A 22,915-nucleotide genomic window follows, 5' to 3' on the forward strand; every position below is an offset into this window, starting at 1 on the left:
AGATCACAATCCTGTCATATGATGCATTTATCTTCTAGATGGACGAGTAAGGAATCTAATGTCAGAATAAATGAAGATAAACATCCGCTTAAAACTGGCCCAGTGAATTATACTTTTCCTGTGCACCACAGTGGAGTTTCACATAAATTTGACTTGTTTCATAGCAGCATAATAACGACATTAAGTAACGGTCTCCAGAAACCTCTTCAGTCTTTTTTTTTTAAGTGCAGCTAACAAATGAAAATAAAATTGACTTTAAGTCAAGATCAATATAATTTTGACATTATTCTTCACAAGGAAACTAAAGATTATCGATAATTAATGATACGGTCCTTAGCTTTCCCTTGATTAATCTAGCACTAGTGTTAACCAAAGACAGTTGTTCCTTATCTTATGATTAACCTCATACTTAATTATATCTTTTATGTATTAAGTGGTTTTATACTCCGTCAGTCTTAGCTATGTATATTGAAACCGTGTTCTTCATTGCGATTTTTTTTTCTCGCTGTGTACAGAATTCCTTCGAAAGATCATCAAGCAGACAGTGCAGTAAAGCCTTGTCACGAACATAATTATACTTTAAAATAAGAGATTAACACAATAACATAATAACAGTCGAGCCTGCTGCAAGAATCGTGATGAATATAAATACGTAGAGTTGCATCATGGGTCGGCAGTGGTGCCAAATTGAGACCATTTCGCTTTTTTAGAATCCATCAGTAACCGAATTGCTCTTTAACTATGGATTTTTTCTTACTGTGCAAGTAACATAAAGTTGTGATTATTTTTAATTTGCAGTGATTGCTGATAGCCGATTTTGTTTGTAAATGAAAATTAAAAACTGGCATTTGCCTTACTTGTGACCGGAGAAAGCTCAATGCCAACGCTAAATTTCTCGTTTGACGGCCCATTAATTCATAACAGCTAATATCTTTACTTCATCTCGCATGATTTCTGATGCCTAATCATTTACAAATGACTCTTCAAATGAATGTATTAATGAATCTTGCGTCTACAAAGCAATAGTTGGCAGGATAGTGGTGAGAGGCATCAAGCTTTCACGCGCGAGTCTTGCTTATCGTTAACCCCCACAGCTAGAATTTTCGATGCCAGAGAAGGGCTCAGACCGCCGTATTGACAGTGTGTCGGTGCTTGGATGTTATCATAGCTCAGTGTTGCTGCTTTAGGTGAGAAACTCTTGCTGTAATAATGGTCCCTTTTATCTTGAAATACAGAAAACACACGTGACCTACGTTAAATACCATCTTTCGTCTGCCTTTTGACCTAACCCATTATCGTCGTTTTCAGCTGTCCTGAAGCAGATCCTTCCCATTTATTTACACAAAAGTTCCGTTATTTGAGCTGTCTTCCTTTTTGTTGTTTAGAACCCTTCCTTCTATTTATATGTTCTCTCTTCTCGTAGACACGTTTCCTTTTCTCTTATCTCCTCAGTCAAGACCACTGGTCAATTGGCTACAATTTTTTTTTTTCCCGAAACGTTGCAGTCTGCACAAGTTAAGGTTACAAAGTAGTTTTAGTTTCCCTTGTTGCTAATGACGAATACAACACTTTGTTTAAATATGCCAGGGTTGTCTTGATATTAATATGAAATAAGGAGGTTCATTTTTTTTCATTATTCCATAAAAGTGGAATCGAAACATTTACAGATTTATATATATGCACCCATTTAGCATGCATTATCCATCTCACATGCATATATTCTTAAACCAAAACACATTTTTCTTAGATGAAACGTAAAAATGGGAGTCACTGGATTTCTGCTAGTGCTCATGGCTACAATACTTCTGTCTGAAGGAGATAACAGTGTGATCGTGTCAACTCGACTAGGAAAGATATCTGGTTTCAAGGAGCAATCCACGGAAGGAAACCCATTTTATTCTTTCCATTCTGTGCCTTATGCACAGCCACCGATTGGAAGTCTCCGACTAAAGGTGAGTTCGTTTGTTTGATTTAAAAGAATTTAGAAGAAATAATTTTACCTTATCCTTCTTGATACATTTAAGCCTGGATCCGAAAAACTCCAAAACTAGTAACACAGGTTCTTAGCAAATGTTTTTACACACTGTGATACAACAGCGAAGCTTGATGGAGATACAGAGCACCTCAAACTATTTGCGACCGCATCACAAAAGTTTCCATCTTGATCAGCATCTAAGGAACTGAACTTTGCCCTAGCTTTTATCATACTTGGCGAGTGAGTTTCAAAAGATCGTCTTTTAAGATCACATCGAAGTTTGTTATTGTTCAACTTTAGTGCACAAGATTATTACCATACTACTTAAGTTCTGTTAAGTCCCTTTCATTATCACTTTCCTCATCAAGTCTTGCAACTTTGAGAGTTTCGAGTTTCTGCCAATTAAAAAAATTTTCTTAATGACAGAAAATTGTATAATAATTAGGTATCAAATAGATATCCTTAACAAATGATAAGCCACTTGGAAGAAGCTGGGATTCACATGTGTGTTTAGAGCACTGACCCATGTTAAGGAAGCATTGTAACCTAGGAAAGAAAGTCAGCAAACAATATTGTTTTCAGTTATGCTACCCAATAAATTATGAACACTTCAAGATGACAAAAGAATTGTTACTTCATTAGCCAAGTGTGCACTAGTCACGCGCTATAAATTCACTGACAAATATTGGGCATCTTGTGGCTGAAAGTGGAATTACTGCATATCATTGTTTGTTGGTTACTTGCGTGAGCCCATATGCAGCAACTTTTAGAACAGAAAAGATCTGATGAAAGTAAAGCCATTGGTGGTTGCATATATGATTAATGTATAGGATCCCATAATGGCAATTTTTGGAAGAGAGAGATGGATCCCGCTAGCGGTTATTTGACCCAAGAAATGTTCTGATGCGTCAGATTTGCCAAAAGTGGTCTTCCGGAATCACAGCATTACTTTGTTGTTTATGGGGGACAATAATATCTACAAAAAAGAAAAATGTTCATCTAGAATTTCACTATAGGAACGACGTACTGGCCTCAGATCTGAAGAAAGTGACATTCCTGGTGCCTGATGGTGGTATCGCTACACCTCCAGTAGGGAGCCAAGGTCCGACATTGGAAAACATAAGAGAAATTTATACAAAAGATCGAAATGTAATTACAAATTGTTATCATATTTAATTTCGAGTCAAATTAACGAAGTACATAAAAGTTGAAATTTTATCCTTGCCCAAAAGTTGTCTTCTGTGCGCAGAAACTCACTTTGAACAATATTTTAAGGAATCTGGTTATGGTGGTGTATCAGTTAGCCAAAATTAGCAAGCATTTCTGAAGAAGCGCAATAATAGAATAAAGCTGGTCGGTGAACTAAAGTAATATTCGTTCTCTAATAATTTAGAATTTTTAATAGTTATTATAAGCAGCGATTTCTTATATTTACAGTGAGCCTATATTGTCATTTTTTAGTATGATGGAATAACATTTCACCAGGATTAGCTATTATTTCTGAAGTAATAGAATTCTGAAGTCAAATTGTTGCTTGACCTAGTCATTATTTACTACTCCAAGATATCTCGATTTTTTCCTTGATAACGAACAGGCTCTCAGACAAGGATGTCTTTTAATTTACAATGAACTCCTGTATTATTTTCCTTCATTTGAGCGCCATATTTGCGGAATCTACAACTCCCCTAAGTCTTATGCTTGTACCACATCATTAACAATTCTGCTATGAAAGGAATACAGGAACTTTCCTGGGGCCCAAATGGAAAACCCACCACATTTTGAAATTGGCAGCACCCTACGTACAGGAAAGATTTGAGGCTTTTATATGAAGGAATGGACCCTAAGAAGTAAATTCAAGGGGGATGTGGTCATCTAAGCTTTTCCATATCATGTAATACTTGTCCCGGTAAATATGCTGAAATGGTGTGAAACTTCAGTCGACTTTCACATTCACATACTTTTAACATTTTTTGCATCCTAAACTGCTATAATTTACATTTAACAATTATAAATATTTTCTCTGCTTAATTGTTTAAATATGTCAGTGGCACCTCCAAAAGTTGAGAAAACGGCACACTTAGGGATAATGTTGTACAACTGTAAAATATGTGATACAGTATTATCTTTCACCTTCAGTATTTCTTGCTCTTTTGTGTGTGTGTTTGTGTGTGTCTGCGCGTGTGTGTGTGTTTTGAGAACTGTTTTCATTCGTATTTTGCTAACATTGTAGTATATGGGCAGTAAAATGCTCCTTCTTTATTTTATTTGTGCATTTATTTATTTTTGGTTTATTTAATATATTACATTTTTACTATCAGTGGATAACACATAGATTCGTTAGTACAGACAGTAAATCAAAGTCAGTGTTTTGTGTTTTGACTGATGATGCTGAGATATAGGAAGGGATATTTGCTCAAAGTGAAAGTCAAGGTATTTATGAATGATAAATGATGAATGATGTAATAACATCACTTGGTATGTATCTGCATCAGCTCGTAATCTGAAAATGCAATATTCCAAAACTATTTGGTCAAACAGGATAATAGAATATAACATTGCGTCATATGAGCTAAGGAGTGCATATGTCATATATAAGTTTGTATTTTGCTAATATTTTGGAATGTATGCATTATATGCAGTAAGATATACTCAGATTTTGTATAATGTATAAGTTTTGTTATTAATGAATAATAATGTGTGTATTTGTCAATACATGCCATGATCTGCATACTAGACTATATTTTTGCATGCCTTTGCAAACCTCTAAATTTGTTCACCTAATGAGGTCGACATGTGAACAGGGTACTTCCTAAAAGTAAAATGCAAAGGGTATCATAAATGACAAATCATAAGAGTACAATTTCATATCTGTTTGTATGAATTAGTCATTTGAATATGTGGTAACGTGATCATCCGTTAGGTTAAAGAAGTGCGTTCTCAACACCTTCAACTCCCCATATGTACATGGGTAAAACACTTGAGTAAAATCTTGATAATATATTTTATCATTTTTCCACATGTACAAAACCTTGTTTTTCGAAAGAGGTACAAAAGTCTGACTTTGTCACCATTGCTGCCACCTTAGAAGCCTACATGCACCCTAAATAATTTACCAAAGGGCACATCTACCATCCAAAAACCCGGCCTGGGCCCCAAGACTGCTTGGGCTATTACCTCAAAATTTGGTTACAGGTTAACAGTCTGTCTTTCAAGATATTATCAAACTTGGTCTTTCCCCGAGCAGTCATATTTTATGCATTTTCAATGAAACTGAAAAATGTTATGCTTCACTAAAATGAAATGTGCTTGAATGCTTTGTTTACAGTATCACTGAATGATGTAATACATCATTTCATTATTCTCAGAATTATACATCGTATTTCTTTCCCTATTTCTGTGCACTTCGAGACAAAAAATTCTTTACTGAATATTCTTAGGTCATATTCTATTACTTGCTTTTAAGGTTAAATAAGATACAGTACTACTTTGTTCTCTCGGTGCGGAAATATGTGTTTTAATCATATTTTTATTTGTAATATGTACTAAAAATTAATAATCGTCATTTCAGGACCCTGTCCCTGTCAAAAGTTGGAGTGGTGTAAAGAATGGATCGGTAGTTCCTGAAACTTGTTCACAAATATCATTCATTGAAGCTACAGTGAGGACGATAGTTTATGATGGAAATGAAGATTGCTTATATTTAAGCATATTTACCAGCAAGGTCAGTTTTGAAAAACTGAGGTACAAAATAAGATTAGTGTATGAAATAACATTAATTTTGAAGGAACAATATCACTGGACTCGACACAAGAAAAACTTTTGATTGTTATAACTTCTGTGCAAATGGTTTCATTGTGATGTCTTTACCTTCCCTCCAGCCAAATGAAGAAGACGCTGCCTTACCAGTGATGGTTTTTATTCACGGCGGAGCCTTTTTTTCTGGAGGCATCAATTGGTATGCACCATACGTTCTCATGAACGAGGGCGTTGTGTTCGTTATCATTCAGTACAGGCTTGGAATTCTTGGTGGGTATTTGTTTTTCTGTTGTAGAAAAAATTTCCACATCATATGTGAGCGTAATGACCTTTTACAGCCATTCCCTTCAGTGTCTTTGGGAAAATATTACTAATATCCTTAAAAAAAAATTGCGATAATCTGAGCATAAGTAATGTGTCCACACAGGTTTTCTGTCCACCGAAGATGACGTCATCCCAGGGAACTTTGGTGTGAAGGACCAAGTGTTAGCTCTGCAATGGATACAAGAGAATATTCATTACTTTGGTGGTGATAAAACTCGTGTCACTATATTTGGAGAAAGCGCTGGTGGAGCCTCTGTCCATTTTCATGTTCTTTCGCCTTATTCCAAAGGTATGATAAAACTAACTGAAATCATTAAAAAAAAAATTCTTGATGAAGACAAACTATGGTTCTATGGCATGATTATAACTAAGAACATTATTCTGTTTCATGTTTGACTCTAAATAAGTAATTTCTGACAAAAATTGATATAAATGATTTCATCTTAACTCATCAAGAAATTAGTCAGTTTGCAAGTGGATTTCTCCTCTCACGCTAGTTAAGGATTTGGAATTCCAGTGTTACTGACAGACCTTTTGCATTACTGCCAGACTTTCTTTCCTCTCACAGGTCTGTTTTCTAGAGGAATTATGCAGTCTGGAACATTATTTAGCCCCTGGGCAATGGGTGGTGCGTTTTGGGAAGTAGCAATGCACACGGGAAAACGCTTCGGTTGTCAAGGTTTCAGTGTACCCAGTGAGCAAGCCAGCGAATCTCTTCTTTCTTGTCTTCAAAGGATTGATGTTGTTAATCTTACTCTTAGTCTTCAGGACCATATTGTACGTATTAATGTTATAAGTGAATTTGATCCAAGTAAGTCGATAGTACGAGTATATGAGTCCACATTAGTCAGAATTGTTTTTAACATAAAATTTAGCATTTGGAACAACAATATTGCATGATTTTTGTAACAAAACAAGACATTAAATGAACCAGTACTATTAACTTAGCGCATCCTTCAACCTAGAATAATCACTGCAATTTCACCTGAGGAGAAGCCTAGTGAGGCTCAAAACCGTAGTGATTATTCTATATTAATAGATGCCTTAAGAACCGGTTCATTATTATAAATTTCTTGCATGTATAGATTGTACTTCATCCACATATCAGATCATGACAAAGGGGTGCATCCATTGAAAAACCAGTTAAAAACAATCGTAATCTACTACAATATAGCTTGCCAGGAAAAAACCATAAGCATTACAAAAATAATTACACTCACACAAAACAGCAACTCAAGGTCTTCAGTTACTTCATCCTGATTTCTTCTCCAGTTATGGGAATATTATTGCCAATAGTGCACTGAGAACCTTTTGAGAATATATGCTTAGGAAGTGATTCTACGACACTATGGGAAATCTACAATACCACAGAAATAAAGATACAATCGGACACCTTTAGCATAACTATGTATAATAGTGCTCAGAATTTTAGGCATGGACCTAAGGTCAGAGCAACCTTAAATCCCACAGGCTGTCCTAATTTCTCTATGAAAGCCTCTAATTATCATACAGACATTCTCAAATTATATGTTGCTTTCTACAGATAGATCGGAACTGGTGAATAAGAACACAGCATCCAGTAATATGTAGAAGCATCAGTCGTGAAGACTGAATAACTAATTTTTCATATAAAACATTCTTTTTATCAATGTGTGAAAAGTTAAATGAGTCTTTATCTTCTGCAGGAGCGCCATGCTCTGACCAGTTTCTTGACTGTGAGGAGTGATGAAGCCCAGGGGTTAGAGTTCTTCCGGCAAAGGCCCATCTGCCCCATTTGTCAGATGGCTTTTTTAGAAATGAGTAGTTTCTCATGTGGCAGGTAGCGGAACTTGGAGTGGACCAGGGACCTTTGTTATGGTATGATGGAAGATACCGTTTTCATGGGTGCCCTGGATGTTTGACGAAGTTATGGCTGAAAGACGTCAGAGAACTCCTGCAAGAGGTGGCGTACGTTGGTGATTCCTACCTAAGAGATGGGCACCTGTTTAGGCCCCAAAGAGAACTGTGTTGTTTGGAAAGTAGTTAAGTCTATAAGGCAGTAGTGGATCACGTTCACAAGCAGCCTGTAGTGCCCAAGAAAGTCGGCACTAAGCAGGGCATTTGGACAGCAGTGGCAATAAATTCCCATCCATATTTTGTTTACATTTAGTGCAAGATGAGGCTTCAGTGGCTATAGATTGCCCTACAAGCTGCAGCCAGGTATTGGACAGCCACTGGAGGTTGATTTCTGACACTGGCACTATCAGCCTTAAGGTGCCCATGTCACCAGGAACTTCTTGCATGAGGTGCTGAAGGTGACTTAAATCTGGTGGAGTAGGACCATGGACGTGTCTTAGCAATCACTGTTACTTCTTTGGGTGGCCATTCTAGATGAAGCTTGAGACAGTTTTCTTGCTTTGTTTCAAATCTATGGTGATAGCTGCACAGCACAGGCAGCTGGGGCATCCCTTTCACCACACCTTATACAGACATCTTTATAAGCTTGTCCTTCGTCATTTTGTGGTGGTCATCACTGGTCTCATAGGTGGCTGGGGTTGTGTACTGCAACGCTATGGAGGCACCAGTAATCTGCCTGCCACTTTTAAAAGGTACACTGTGGGTATATCTTTGCTGGTAAGAATGTTGGCACAGATGTTAAAATGTAAGTAGACAGTGCAGCCAAATCTCACTAGTGACGTCGACCTGTGGTTTGCCATCTGCATCAAACTCTGTGTTCCCCAGTGGCATGCCAAGGAGATCAAGGAACTGTCTGGCATGGGTGAGTGGTGAAAAGGAAAATTCTCTGATGAAAAACTGGTTGAGTTCTTTTCAGGCAATCTTTTCCCCCGTGTGTCCAGCCAGCAAACAATGCCGTGGAATTGAGTGTCGAGGATTACCTCAAGGACATAGTCTGTCTCATGGACATAGTCTGCTTCTTTGTTGAACTAGAGATATTGGAGGTGGAACAGTAACTCTGCTCTCCAGGCCCAGACAGGTGGCTCAGTTGTCGAGAAAGGGAGCAGATAGAAACTTAGAGTGTTTAAGTTTGTGCTTTTGTGTGATTACATCTCATATATGCTTCAGGCATTGCATGATTATTTCTCATCGGTAGATTCAGCCATATTAAGTCTGTTAGTCACCAGGGTTTGGTTCAAGAACTGAGTTTTACATCTGCCATGCTGCAGAAATAATCTTTTGGCACTCTCAGGGAGAACTAGACAGGAATATTGTGCTCAGTATTTGGTTTTACTGGCCATGTTTTAGTTTGGGAGGGACACAAAGTTGTAGGGCAGCAATGGAAGGGGGTTTATTGTTTGTTATCAACTACCTACATATCTCTTCCCTTACACTGAGGAAGAGAGAGGCTGAGAGAGTCATGCATCTAGTCACAAGGATGTAAGCACCAAGCCTTGCTGCCAAAGCTAGGTTTAACCACCAGATTCAGCAGTCAATCACGGAGCAATTTCCAGTCACCTGGGTAACACCTGACAGTGAGTGCCTTACAACCAACTGACCTACCTGTATTGATCGCGAGGATAAATCAGTTGACTCCAGGACACGTTTGCATCTTAACCTTAGTAGGCCATTAGTCAATCAGAAGTGGTGTTTGTGATCAATAACCTACTATTCTGCTCTGATTACAAACATTTTACCAACCTATTTATGTTATGCAGAACACTCAATGATGACTCAGAGATGTGCACATCAAACAATTGTCTCTGCTTACAAGCAAAAAAAGAAATAATCTCATCTGTCGGTCAAGAAAATCTATATATATAGATATATATATATTTATAAGTCTACTAATAAATATATATATATAAATATATATATATATTTATATATATATATCTGTATATATATATTATATAATATATATATATATATATATATATATATATATATATATATATATATATATATATATATATACACAATGTATGTGTGTGTGTTAGGTAAAGTCCACAATGAAATTCCTGTTACAGAACATAGTATATTAAAAATATAAATGTATAGAGGTTATAACTTTCGTCCATCTGCTGTGGACTTTATCACTAAAATGGAGTACATATACAACTCAAGAAACAAAATAAAGCAGGAAACTATAAATGCACACAAACATTACATAAAAATAAAACTATTTAATCAGGTTGTTGGGCCCTTGTCAATTCTAAAATTCTACGAGGTCTTCATGGCGGAAAAAACCTGGAGTCTTCCGCTAAAGAGCCAACAAGGTGATTTTGTTCCAAATTATGACTTTGATTTAGGGAAGAATTCAGCTGACTAGGTATATTTCTATAATTACGAATACCAGCACATCTACAAATTTCTTCACTTATATTACTATTTTCAACAAGGCCCAACTTTCCATCAAAGGTATTATTTAACGAAATGAGGGCTCCTTCAATACATCATCTGGTGGACCATTTATACACAACTTGACCATTTTTACAATTTATATTCTATGATCCTTTTCCCAGGCGTGTCTAGTTATAGAGCTGTAATTATTCCCAATTTACATGCTGAAATATGTTAATTTTTCCGTTTACCAAACGAACGACCACTTTCACCGATAAAGCAAGAATCACAATCTAAGCAACAACAGCATAAACACCAATATCTTCGGACGATTTTACAGGGTTGCTTTTATGATTTTTCTTCCAACTGTGTTAGGGTACTGGAATACAATATTGTACCCATGTTTTTCAATATTTAATTTTTGAGGAGTATCTTTAACCTCCTTGTTGAAAGGGAGTGATATTTATATATATATATATATATATATATATATATATATATATATATATATATATATATATATATATATATATATATATATATGTATATGTGTATATATGTATATATGTATATATATATGTATATATAATATAAATATATATAAAATAATATACAAACAAACTTCTAAGGCACAAAGCTTTTACTGCTAAGCAACAGTTGTGTAGTGCTCAGTATTTCTATCTTTTTACGGCTTTTTCCCTTTAGAGTGTTAATCCTGGCAAGAATACTTTCTTGACCAAAAGAACAGTAGCCACGTAGAAAGGTGCGTGTGTATGTACTTTTGTTAAAAACTGCGAGATATTTCCTTTCAAACATGAAGATTTTTTATGTTTTTTGATTCTTCTTTACTCCCTTTCATTTTTATTCAGATCTTTTAGTTAAAAGTGTCCATTATTCAACTAGTATTTCATGACATAAAAAGATTAAAACCAACTAAACCATAAACTTTGGCAGGCATTAATACTTTGTAATGCAGAATCTACCTGAGAAACCAAGTGGTAGATGTAGATCTTTGATCTCAGTGAAATGTTTCTTTTTTAAAATCCTAATATAATCAGAAATTTGAAATATCTTGAGAGGCTATATTCCAAAACTACCTTCCTTAACCTTAATATAACTTTCGAATTAAGGATACCGTATGAGAGGCAATTACGTCACTTAAATTTAGTTTCCGTCTCTGGGTAGCTTTACATGCAGGTATTTCAACTATGCTTGTTATGCCTCACCATTGGATGTCTACTAAAATACACTTATTCGAATATGATTGAAATAATATTAGATTAAGCTCTTTAATTCCACAGGAAAAGAAGATATGGTATATTTAAACTGCATTATTTCAATTACTATGCACCACCTTATTTTTCGTTCAGCACTGGAACTTCAATCCTGTCCTACTAGGTCCAAGAGTGGACGGAGATTATTTACCAGCAGAACCAGAAGTCCTGGTGAAAGAAGGCCGTTACAACAAAGTAAACCTCATGTCAGGTGTTACTTCCCACGAAGGAGGACTCTTTGTCTTTCGTGAGTACACAAATTAAAATTTAGAAAATCAGTTTTGTGGTATTTGTTGTTTTCACATATCATCATGGCTTTATTAGTTTAAAACTACATCCCACGATTTGCACAATGCTCTAGTTTTATTATGTATTTTACATCTAGATAGCCACCTTTTGGAATCTTAATTTGATGAGATAATTTTCCTTTAACAGTTGTCCTTAGTAATCATGGCAACTAACTTTCAACCGGTATTATCTGAAAATTAAAAAAATTAATTTATCCTAGACCAAGCTAATATTGCTGAGCACCAAACCCAACGGCTAAACTAAAGTAATGTCTAAAACCAATCTATTCCTCGTCATGAACACATTTCCTAAGGGAAGTTACACGAAGCCAGGTGTGATTTTTTTTATAAAATTGTAATTATAATCCTACTGACTCCTAGGAACTGTATACCTAAACCACCGCTGATAACTAGTAAGTGCTACCCTTGGATTTTTATAAGTCCAAAAGAGTTTCTTTTCTTGTAAATTACTTTTGTCGAAACTTATCGGTATTACTTCAAAATTCCAAATGCGACAAAATATAATTCAAATAAACCTAAAACCTATGTATAACAATACACTTAGAATTAACACACATCTTTTTCTTTCCAGCATTATTTTCGAATGAGGCTCTCAGACAAGACCTCTTGAATAACTTCAAGGAGATGGGACCAGCCTCACTAGATATCCGTGATGGAGATGCATCACCAACACAGTTAGCTCAGCGGATTTTTTATCATTATGTCGGTGGGGTAAAAGTCAGTTCTGAAGACGCTGATAATCTTTGTGAAGTAAGTGGAATGGTTTGTGCTTTTCCTGTTGCATACCCTTGAAGAAATAGGATTAATATTTCTTCGTGGAAATAGGATTAATATTCCTTAGAAATGTTGCCACACACAGTACTTGGTCTCTCACATTTTAGCCTACAGATATTTGAATGATCATGTTACGATGGACGGAATTTGTCTATGCCTTACCAATATTTTCAGCAAAATAACATAAAACAGCTATATTTTGGTAACCTCTACTCTTCCAGGCATTCCCTTGATCCTGTTGCAATATTTAGGCTCAACTGTTATTAACGTATTCAAAGGGTGAGGCTAGATCTTTAATTAGCTTTGGGATTTCATTTTACAGATGTATGGTGACTGGCAGTTCGTATTAGGACATGATCTGGTTGCCAAGTTCCACACCAAAACTTCCCCTGAAGTTCCCATTTATCTGTATGAGTTAAACCACAGAGGACAGCGATCCCTCGGTGATTACTACAGTGCAGGTCTTGGTGAGAAATGTAAGTGTAGATACTGGAATCAAAGTAGCCATTATGTGTATACATTATGGAATAAGTTAAACGCCATGAACTTGGATGACAAGCTCACAAAAACTGAATACCTACATGGGATGACAAGCTCTCAAAAACTGAATACCTACATCGGATGACAAGCTCTCAAAAACTGAATACCTACATGGGATGACAAGCTCTCAAAAACTGAATACCTACATCGGATGACAAGTTCTCAAAACTGAATACCTACATGGGATGACAAGCTCTCAAAAACTGAATACCTACATCGGATGACAAGTTCTCAAAAACTGAATACCTACATGGGATGACAAGCTCTCAAAAACTGAATACCTACATCGGATGACAAGTTCTCAAAAACTGAATACCTACATGGGATGACAAGCTCTCAAAAACTGAATACCTACATGGAATGACAAGCTCTCAAAAACTGAATACCTACATGGGATGACAAGCTCTCAAAAACTGAATACCTACATGGGATGACAAGCTCTCAAAAACTGAATACCTACATGGGATGACAGGCTCTCAAAAACTGAATACCTACATGGGATGACAAGCTCTCAAAAACTGAATACCTACATGGGATGACAAGCTCTCAAAAACTGAATACCTACATGGGATGACAAGCTCTCAAAAACTGAATACCTACATCGGATGACAAGTTCTCAAAACTGAATACCTACATGGGATGACAAGCTCTCAAAACTGAATACCTACATCGGATGACAAGTTCTCAAAAACTGAATACCTACATGGGATGACAAGCTCTCAAAAACTGAATACCTACATCGGATGACAAGTTCTCAAAAACTGAATACCTACATGGGATGACAAGCTCTCAAAAACTGAATACCTACATGGAATGACAAGCTCTCAAAAACTGAATACCTACATGGGAAAGACGAACACCAACAGTAAAGGAAAGGGGGATGAAGGAGAAATCGAATTAATGTTTAGTTAATATCAAATCTATGAATGAATAGTTAGAAAACTAGTTAACGATTAAATAATTAAACCCACAAACAAAAATGGACCTCAGCGGAACTTCAAACAAGATCATTCAACTCGTGAATGAAACGTGTATCAAAATGTCATCCTATCAAATAATATATGTGATCACAATATAAGACTTGGTAAGGAAATCGTTTTTCCATAATGTCTTGAAAAAAAGTCTTCATTTGTACAACTGGGTATCATGTTATGGTCGATATGTAATTAAGTAATAGAATGCACATTAACGTAATAATATGCTGAAGGCAGATGAATGAACTATTAAATCAAACAATTTATCGGTTAAAGTAGGTGTTTACTGCTAAACTTAGAGAAACCTTAGCTGTGCTGTAATCAATGCAGTGGACCTTACGACTAACAGGATAACTGGTTCGTGCTTCATCATTCATAGAACAGAGGAGAAAAAAATGGGAGTTATTTCAGAAATCGACTGACCAGTCCCCGGCAAACACTAATCAAATCATTAGTCAACTTTATTAAAGCCTCTGAAATAGATTGTGACTCTGGGAAGCTCGGAGCCCCTTTCCAGGCATATTTATGAAAAGCTCTTCCGTGTTTTCATTTAAACACTGTTCTCACGTCTTGGGAGACTTTTTATATACCTTTATAATCGAATCCTTCTTCTTCTAAGATCCGTTCTAGAAGGGTCACTGATTTTAATGAGCCTCCTCCATCTCTTTTTTCTCTGGAACGGCTAATTTCATACCTAGTTTTGGCAGATGTTTTAGTAGGGATGCCCTTCCTATCTCTATCCCTCCCTATTTGTCTAGGTTTGCCAATGGCATTGAGTAGGGCTGGCATAGTTAGGTTCATGGTAAGTCGAATTAAGGCTTTGTGATTATATTATTATAAACATCCTGAATTTGTTGGAACCCCCAATCCACAGAAAAGTTTCTCGAGTCTTGCAAATTTGGTCTATTTCACGCAAAAGATTATATACAAGTTAAATATACTATTAGAAATATAACCGAGGACCCAACCCTTCCTTCCAGCCTGGATTCACTTCACCTTTGTAACTTCACTGCCTACTGTTTGGTCTGTGCATGTTAGTTTGGATATTGCTCTCAAGAGCTTCATGCCAACTCCACATTCGCGATTAACGCAGCACATGCCAGACTCAGAAGCTCAGAGACTGTGAGCAGCCTGATCAGTTCTTCCATATATATTTTACATATAAGAATATCATTATCACAATTTGATGTAGCTGGGATATTCTAGACGCCATATTTAGCTTCGGGCGATGAACAAATGACTATATCTTCAAATCATGAGTTCTACCATAGATTCTGTACCTTGCACTCTAACAGTCTTGGGTAATTGGTGCGTTATTTAGGTCCGCTTTCCTGTCATTTGCTACTTCCAACTTTCTTTTCAGAGTAATGCTGAACAAAATCATTCTAGGTGAAAAGATACATTCACCCAGCTTTGCTTAGTCTTTTCCCTGTTCTTTGCTTTTTACTTTAAAATTTCAAATATTTGATATACTTCTCCATGCCACAGCTTCTTTTTCCTTCAATGGCAGACTGGTTCTCTTATGCTGAACAGATTCACATTTATTTATTTATATTTTCATTCATATGTGCCCTTAAGTTTTTGCCTTGACTGTTACTATCATAAGAAGACATGTTTAACCACAAGTAATTGGAATCGAATGGTACAGTTCCCCATAAAATCTGTTTCAATGAAGCAAATGCCATTAATTTCATAAATTTCACTTAGCATTGAACACCTTTTCAGGGTTTGTCATGCTGATGATTTATTCTACCTTTTACTGGTGATAAGACTTACTGGAAGCCTCTTGAGAGAGAAGAAGATCTGAGATTAAGAAAAATTATCACAAAACTTTGGTATAACTTTGCTGTAACAGGGTAAGTATCAGCTAGTATTTCCCACCTGTGTATGACTGATCCTTGACATGAAGATGATACTGATGACAGTGCTATAGTCTGCAGTAAAGCCAGATTTTGAGGCTATCATTTCTCTGAAACTATATCAAAACCATCAGAATCACTGTACGTTTTCGTTGTGATTATATTATTATAAACATCCTGAATTTGTTGAAACCACCAATCCAGAGAAAAGTTTCTTGACTCTTGCAAATTGGTCCAATTCACACAAAAGATTAGATGCAAGTTAAATATACTATTAGAAATATAACTCAAGGTCCGTATAAAAACTGTGATAAAAAAAGTGCTTATGCAATACTATATTCATTTTTCGTTGCAGAAATCCAACACCAGATAATTCATTGGGGTTCACTTGGAAACCTGCTAGTGAAGATTACTTTGTCCATCTTTCCCTTGTGCCATCACCCGTCATGGAAGAGGATAAGAGACAGGAGGTAATCAATAAATGCTGTAGCTCTCCGTGACATCAAGCACCATAGGTAGTCGTATTTGTATATCTTTCCTGAGACTAGGTTTGATATCGAAAACCCTTACTCCAATTTACAAAATCTAGCGTTATATTCTTTCAGCTTTTCTTTACAACATGATTTCTTGACTCGAGTAATTTCGCACAGGACAAGAACTCTTATAATTGTGTTCTTTCATCTTCTCATTTAAATATAAAAATCATTCTCTCAGCAGGTTCCACATTTTGGCTCTGTTACCAGTACACATTACCAAAGGGTATGACCAACTAACAAACACAGAATGAGATACTATTAGTATAAACAGCGTAATTACAAATGAAATTAAAGAATCTTACAAGTTATAGAAAAAGATATATCACCTTGTTAACTTCCATTTATATATATAATAATATAAAAGGTGGCTTTTGAAGGGTGAGGTGATGAGATGTTTGGTCTCTACAACTTTCTGTAGTACTTCAGTGCCTGAGACTCCTCAGTCAGAATCTAGATAAGAATGCAGGCAAACATGAAACCTTCTCGTTTTGTAGACTTCATAGTAAGAGAGAGCATAAAAAGTTGTCTCTCAGATATAAATAACCGGGCGGGGTTGCCTTAAAGTATCTAAACCACACAGGGCAGGCATTCTGAAAGGTCTCCCTTGACCAAAAGAATTTCAAACAGACAGGTGGTTGTCTGTTCTAGCAGTAAGCGATTTTTTCAAAAGTTTCAAATGAACTTTTCAAAATACACATAAGTGGACAGCAAATCATCAATGACACGTGACAGCAAAACTTTGTGACCAATGGACCGATGCGCTTAAGGAGAGCAATGTCTTAATTGATAAGCTTAAAAATGACACTTAGACTAAAGCAGCGACCATAGGTGGATATGTGTATGACCTAGAAACAGCACCAGAATATTGCTTTTCAACCAAATCAGTGCGAGGTGGAAGCTAATTTAAAAATTGTAAGGGGAATTACAGAAAACTAACAATGGGTTAGTTGTCTGCAGTTTCAAGTTACCTAAGGGTTTTTATATTTCTTGAATCTTAAAGAGCTGCTATATAGTCAGTCTAAAGTTATTCATTCTAACAAAATTCTGTGTGCATTGCGCAGCGGTCTGGTTAGACTGCCTAATTATTTGAAAACCAACTTTAATTTTTGTTTGTATATATCTGTTGCAATATTATTATCAGAATATTCTTTTTCACAGGTACGAAAGTTCCTAGAAAGTCTGCCAACAAAACTCAACTACATCTTGCACCCAGATTCTGTTTCAGCAGAGCAGCTTCGAACATTGACGGAAGAAAACACTGGAGCGGAAAATATCAACAGTCCCAGGAAGTATCTCAGAAAAAATGAGCTGTAGCGATCAAGGAGTGTTCATGTAACGGTTCAAAATGCAGGGAACCAACTTTTATAAGAGTAAAGCTAAAGGCATATGAAGCATTTCAATTTTCTTTTGCTCTGTGATGAGGAATGTTCCATGTGCACCTCGCTTGCTAAGAAAGTAAAATGGAAGATATAACGGAAGTTGATTTACCGAAATTCTTTTCACAACCTTTTCTTTCAATACCTGTCGAGAATTCTGTCGTTTCCGGTAATGAAATAGTATGTTTACAAAACAGTGAAAAATACCTTTACTGTAGTGTGTGTAAAAATAACCCTTCATCTACTACTTAAGAAATATAAAATATTCAGCAACATTCACTGGATATACAAGTATATTATACTAAAAGTATGTGTACATCATACACGCCTGTCCTTGAACAAGCTTCATTCTCTTCACTAACACCACAGCCCCCACAGACCTTCTGTCAACAAAGGCTTTTGATTAGGACACTTTCTCCGAAGACATTCAATTTACATTTTTACATAGTTAAGTAAAGCTAAAATCTGTCTTCCTACGTTTCTCTTCCTTTATTTCCCTATACAATTTTTTCCTCTGAGTTTGACTGTCAACAATTCTTACTTTTAAGATAGCCTACTCAGCAAAGCCTTTTCCCGTATGGACTGATAATGTAGCATGGGTCAGAATGGGTTCCCTGCTGGAATTCCACATTTGTCACTCTGATTCCAGAGTATTCTTTGAATCTCTTTAAAACAAAAGTCTCGAGTTGGTATACAAAAGTGGGTCATTCCTCAGCACCATGAACCAAGCCAAGTAACACAAAACATTAAAATGTTCTTTGTTTTTGTAATGAACACAATGATGGACTACACTCTTTTCGATATGGGTGTAATTACTATAATCCATATGTAACATGTATTTGTCACTGTATAACATATTCTCCCCTCCCATGCATATAACACTGTATATTGATAAGTGGCAACTGTATTCTTGCCTAACACGTATTGATAAGTGGCAACTGTATTCTTGCCTAACACGTATATTGATAAGTGGCAACTGTACTCTTGCCTAACACGTATATTGATAAGTGGCAACTGTACCCTTGCTTAACACATATTGATAAGTGGCAACTGTATTCTTGCCTAACACGTATATTGATAAGTGGCAACTGTACTCTTGCCTAACACGTATGTTGATAAGTGGCAACTGTACTCTTGCCTAACACATATATTGATAAGTGGCAACTGTATTCTTGCCTAACACATATATTGATAAGTGGCAACTGTATCCTTGCCTAACACGTATATTGATTAATGGCAACTGTATTCTTGCCTAACACGTATATTGATAAGTGGCAACTGTATTCTTGCCTAACGCGTATATTGATGAGTGGCACCTGTATTCTTGCCTCACACATATATTGATCACGGGCAAAAAAGTGATGAAATCACAAAAGGGATAGTAAAGCTCAGCCACAAGAGACAGATATGGAAGTCAGGGGATACAAAGGAAGTGGTAAGGCATAGGGCTTTACTCGGCAACCTGATAAATTATGATGAAAGCGAAAAGTAGAAGTAGGAGTTTTTTCTCAATCAGTATAGAAAGCAAGTGCCACTATAAAACGCACAATGCTAACCATACCTGAAGAGATAGACACTGGCACTTCTTCAAACAATACAATTTAAAGACATAGCAAATATATCCACTCAGAAGCACGCGATCATATAAACACAACGCTTCTTTGTGGGTAACAATTTTTGTTTTTGCTTTTAGGGTTTTTTTCCTTCTTTTTCATCTTTATAGTCGAGAATAATACGGGCGAGCTCATTCCGACTGTTGCTCTTGCGGAGACTAGAGTAATGTTCAACAAAAATCTGGGCTGGGTCAGTGCTGGGTGGTACTGGAATCAAGCGCTCGGGCATAATTTTCACATCATCAGTAGTAGTTCGTCCAAACCGAAGCCTATACAATATGCATATTATAATGGCACTCGCTTTCTCTACTGACTGAGAAAAGACTCCTACTTCTACTTCTCGCTTTCGTCATAATTCATCAGGTTGAGGAGTAAAACCCTGTACTCTACACCTTCCTTTGTATCCCTTAACCTCCATATTTGTCTCCTGTGGCTGGGCTTTACGCTCGTTATTTCAGTCCTTTTTTGCAATGTGGTAACAAAGGAATGGGGGTTATTTAGGTTTTAGATATAGTTTTCTTAGACCTATGTGGCTTCTCCGTGATTATGGTCAGCTCAGCTCGTTTGCTGCATAATTATACAAATTATATATATATATATATATATATATATATATATATATATATATATATATATATATATATATATATATATATATATATATATATATATATATATATATATATATATATATATACATATTAATTTCCTTGGCTGCCTTTCTGCCTCTGTTTGCGTGTCCGGAGCCTCTGGGAATTTTGGAGGTTTCTGGGACTTCCGAAGGCTTCAAGACAATCTCCATGCTCTTCGAAGCCTTTCATCTCTGATTTCTTCTCCATAAAACTCTGTGATTTAGTATTGTGCAAGAACGGGGGGAGCCCACGTTCTTGCAGCTTAATTCAAAAGGCTTCTGGGAATTCCAAAAGCTTCTGGTCCTTCCTGCCGACGAAAAGCTTCGACGATTTCTTCGGGGGAAGCCCACGTTCTTGAAGGTAAACGGATCCAACAGGAATCTGTTTAGGAACTGAACACAGCTTCAAGGATCCTGGAGTCGTTAAGACGTCTTCAAAAATACGTTTTAATCCTATGGGCGTTTCTCCTATAGGTGGGAGAATTATGGGTGGAATGATTCTGAAGACAGATTCTGGATTTCTCCAGAGAAATGCAACCCTAACTAGCCCGAAATTTTCAACATTAAGTGAACCAACGGTATATAATAAAGGTCGCAGATTTTTGGCTGAGCTTTGTTATTTTCGTTTCGAAATGAACTCAGCAGGTAGTTTTGGAACAATAGCAGGCATTACTGGTGATGGTCCGGAACCGCCAATGGCACTTCGGGAGATGGAAACTGACGAACAGAGGGAGCAAAGAATGGCTGCTGGAAAAGCAAGGGACGCACAAAGGCGGGCCACGGAAATTGATGAACACTAATGTTTTCTGATAAAATAAAATGTGTTGAGATTGAGCACTATTAACGAAATGTTTATAGATTATAAGGACATATTTTTTTTTTATAAAAGAAATGTACAGGTAAGAAATCCTTTTCAAATTCAAATATAACTTGCTTGACCTTTAGAATTTATGAAGCATTTAATTAACCTTGTATGGTACCTATGAACCACCTGCATTATGAAGATCACAGTACATACTACTCCAGTTATACAACTTCAATATTAATTACATCAGAACTATTAACAAGAAACTAGCAGATGCTAGTGATTGTGAGGATCTGCCAGTGTGTGTATGTATATATATATACATACACACACACACACACACACACATATATATATATATATATATATATATATATATATATATATATATATATATATATATATATATATATATATATATAATTATACATACATACATATACACACACACACACACATATATATATATGTGTGTGTGTGTGTGTGTGTGTGTGTGTGTGTGTAATAAGGCCGATTCTGAGGCCTATACTTTATTTAGGTCTCCGTTTTAAGAACAGAGGTTGGTATCTTGCTTTTCCTGAGACAATGTATGATAGCTTGAGCCGACATCATAAGTTATTCCTTGCCCTAGCTAAATTCTAAGGTCTATGAAATGAGATACTAGGTACAAAACTAAACCTTTATTGACAAAAAAAAAAAACGAAAATAACTTCAAAAAAATTACGAAGAATGAAATCGAATGATTCAACATAACTATGAAATTCTTCTAAAAAATAAGGTCCAAATCATAGTCACCCAATTATTTAAGGAAATACAGAAATAATTCATCTGTCATTCAAATTATAAAAAGGTCAATTAATACGTTCAGGTCATTTCATCATTAAATGTCACACTACTCCCTTCCTTGAAGAGGAACGTGAAGGAGGGAGGAAGGAATACCTGTAAAAAAACAAGCGTTATATTAAAAACCAGAAAATGTAAAAAAAGTGCAGAAACACAAGATTTCACTGGAACAGGGAGAACGTCTTTGCCCATAGTCTGAAAAAAATTTAAAATGTTTATGAGCAGTACTCACTTCACCATTGTCCTCTGGAAACAGTTTCAATCTGGGTGTTTTCCTTGTTACCCCGAGCACACAATCATGTCACTGAAATACGGATCCCACTGTCCACTCATTCGCATTATATGGGTTTGTCAACGCACATATGAACACACTCTCGTAACATCGTTCAAGGTCAAGGTACGGTAAGACACGCCTCCTGCAATGTAGGGCGTCATGAGGCACCTGGTCACACACGTACTCACGCACTCCACTGTAATGTTTTCTTCAAATCCGGATTTATAACAGGGTCAACCTTCTCGAAGGTTCTTTTGCTGAAATCGCATTTCCGCTCCTCGTGTCTTGTCACCAAGGGTCTCCGAGCACGTTGACTTTTTGTGGTATGCGAACGACACTCATCATTTTCTTACATGCTGTGTACAGTATAGTCAAATGATCCCTCGAACAGCTGATCTCATCTTCTCAAAGGTCACCTTCGTGACCAGTTACAGTAGCTCGGTCCACGCACCACTAGGTGTCCTCACCTAGTTACGATAACTGTCTAATCGAAAGATCTAGATGCAAAACTTATATGTATAGCATAACACAGGTATTATGTCACAATCAGTTCTTTTAAGAAACGCATCACTTGAGGTGATTGCATTCCTGGTACTGCCTCACGCTGAATGGCCTGCGATTGCGCACGCCAACGGTGAAGGTATTTCCCAGTGATCTGACCAAGATGAATGGCTTGCGACTGCACAAGCCCATGTTGAATGTGGCACTCGCGAATCCTTTGCGCCAACCCAACATCTCCCCGAAACTCCAGCGACATGTAGACGTCCATCCCGAA

At 36.5% G+C, this 22,915-nt stretch overlaps 1 protein-coding gene across 1 annotated transcript; it reads left to right on the forward strand.

Moving 5' to 3' along the window:
- Nucleotides 1-1,063: 1,063 nt before the first annotated feature.
- On the forward strand, nt 1,064-18,081 carry LOC136842542 (venom carboxylesterase-6-like). Its single transcript, XM_067109973.1, is given in 13 exon segments — nt 1,064-1,187; nt 1,748-1,952; nt 5,544-5,696; nt 5,854-6,001; nt 6,159-6,344; nt 6,624-6,832; nt 11,704-11,854; nt 12,487-12,665; nt 13,012-13,165; nt 15,928-15,954; nt 15,957-16,059; nt 16,418-16,532; nt 17,757-18,081. Coding segments are annotated over 12 exon segments (1,773 nt in total). The 5' UTR covers nt 1,064-1,187; nt 1,748-1,760; the 3' UTR covers nt 17,913-18,081.
- Nucleotides 18,082-22,915: the final 4,834 nt, after the last annotated feature.

This window comes from Macrobrachium rosenbergii, chromosome 10 (genome assembly GCF_040412425.1).
Source record: "Macrobrachium rosenbergii isolate ZJJX-2024 chromosome 10, ASM4041242v1, whole genome shotgun sequence".
NCBI lineage: Eukaryota > Metazoa > Arthropoda > Malacostraca > Decapoda > Palaemonidae > Macrobrachium > Macrobrachium rosenbergii.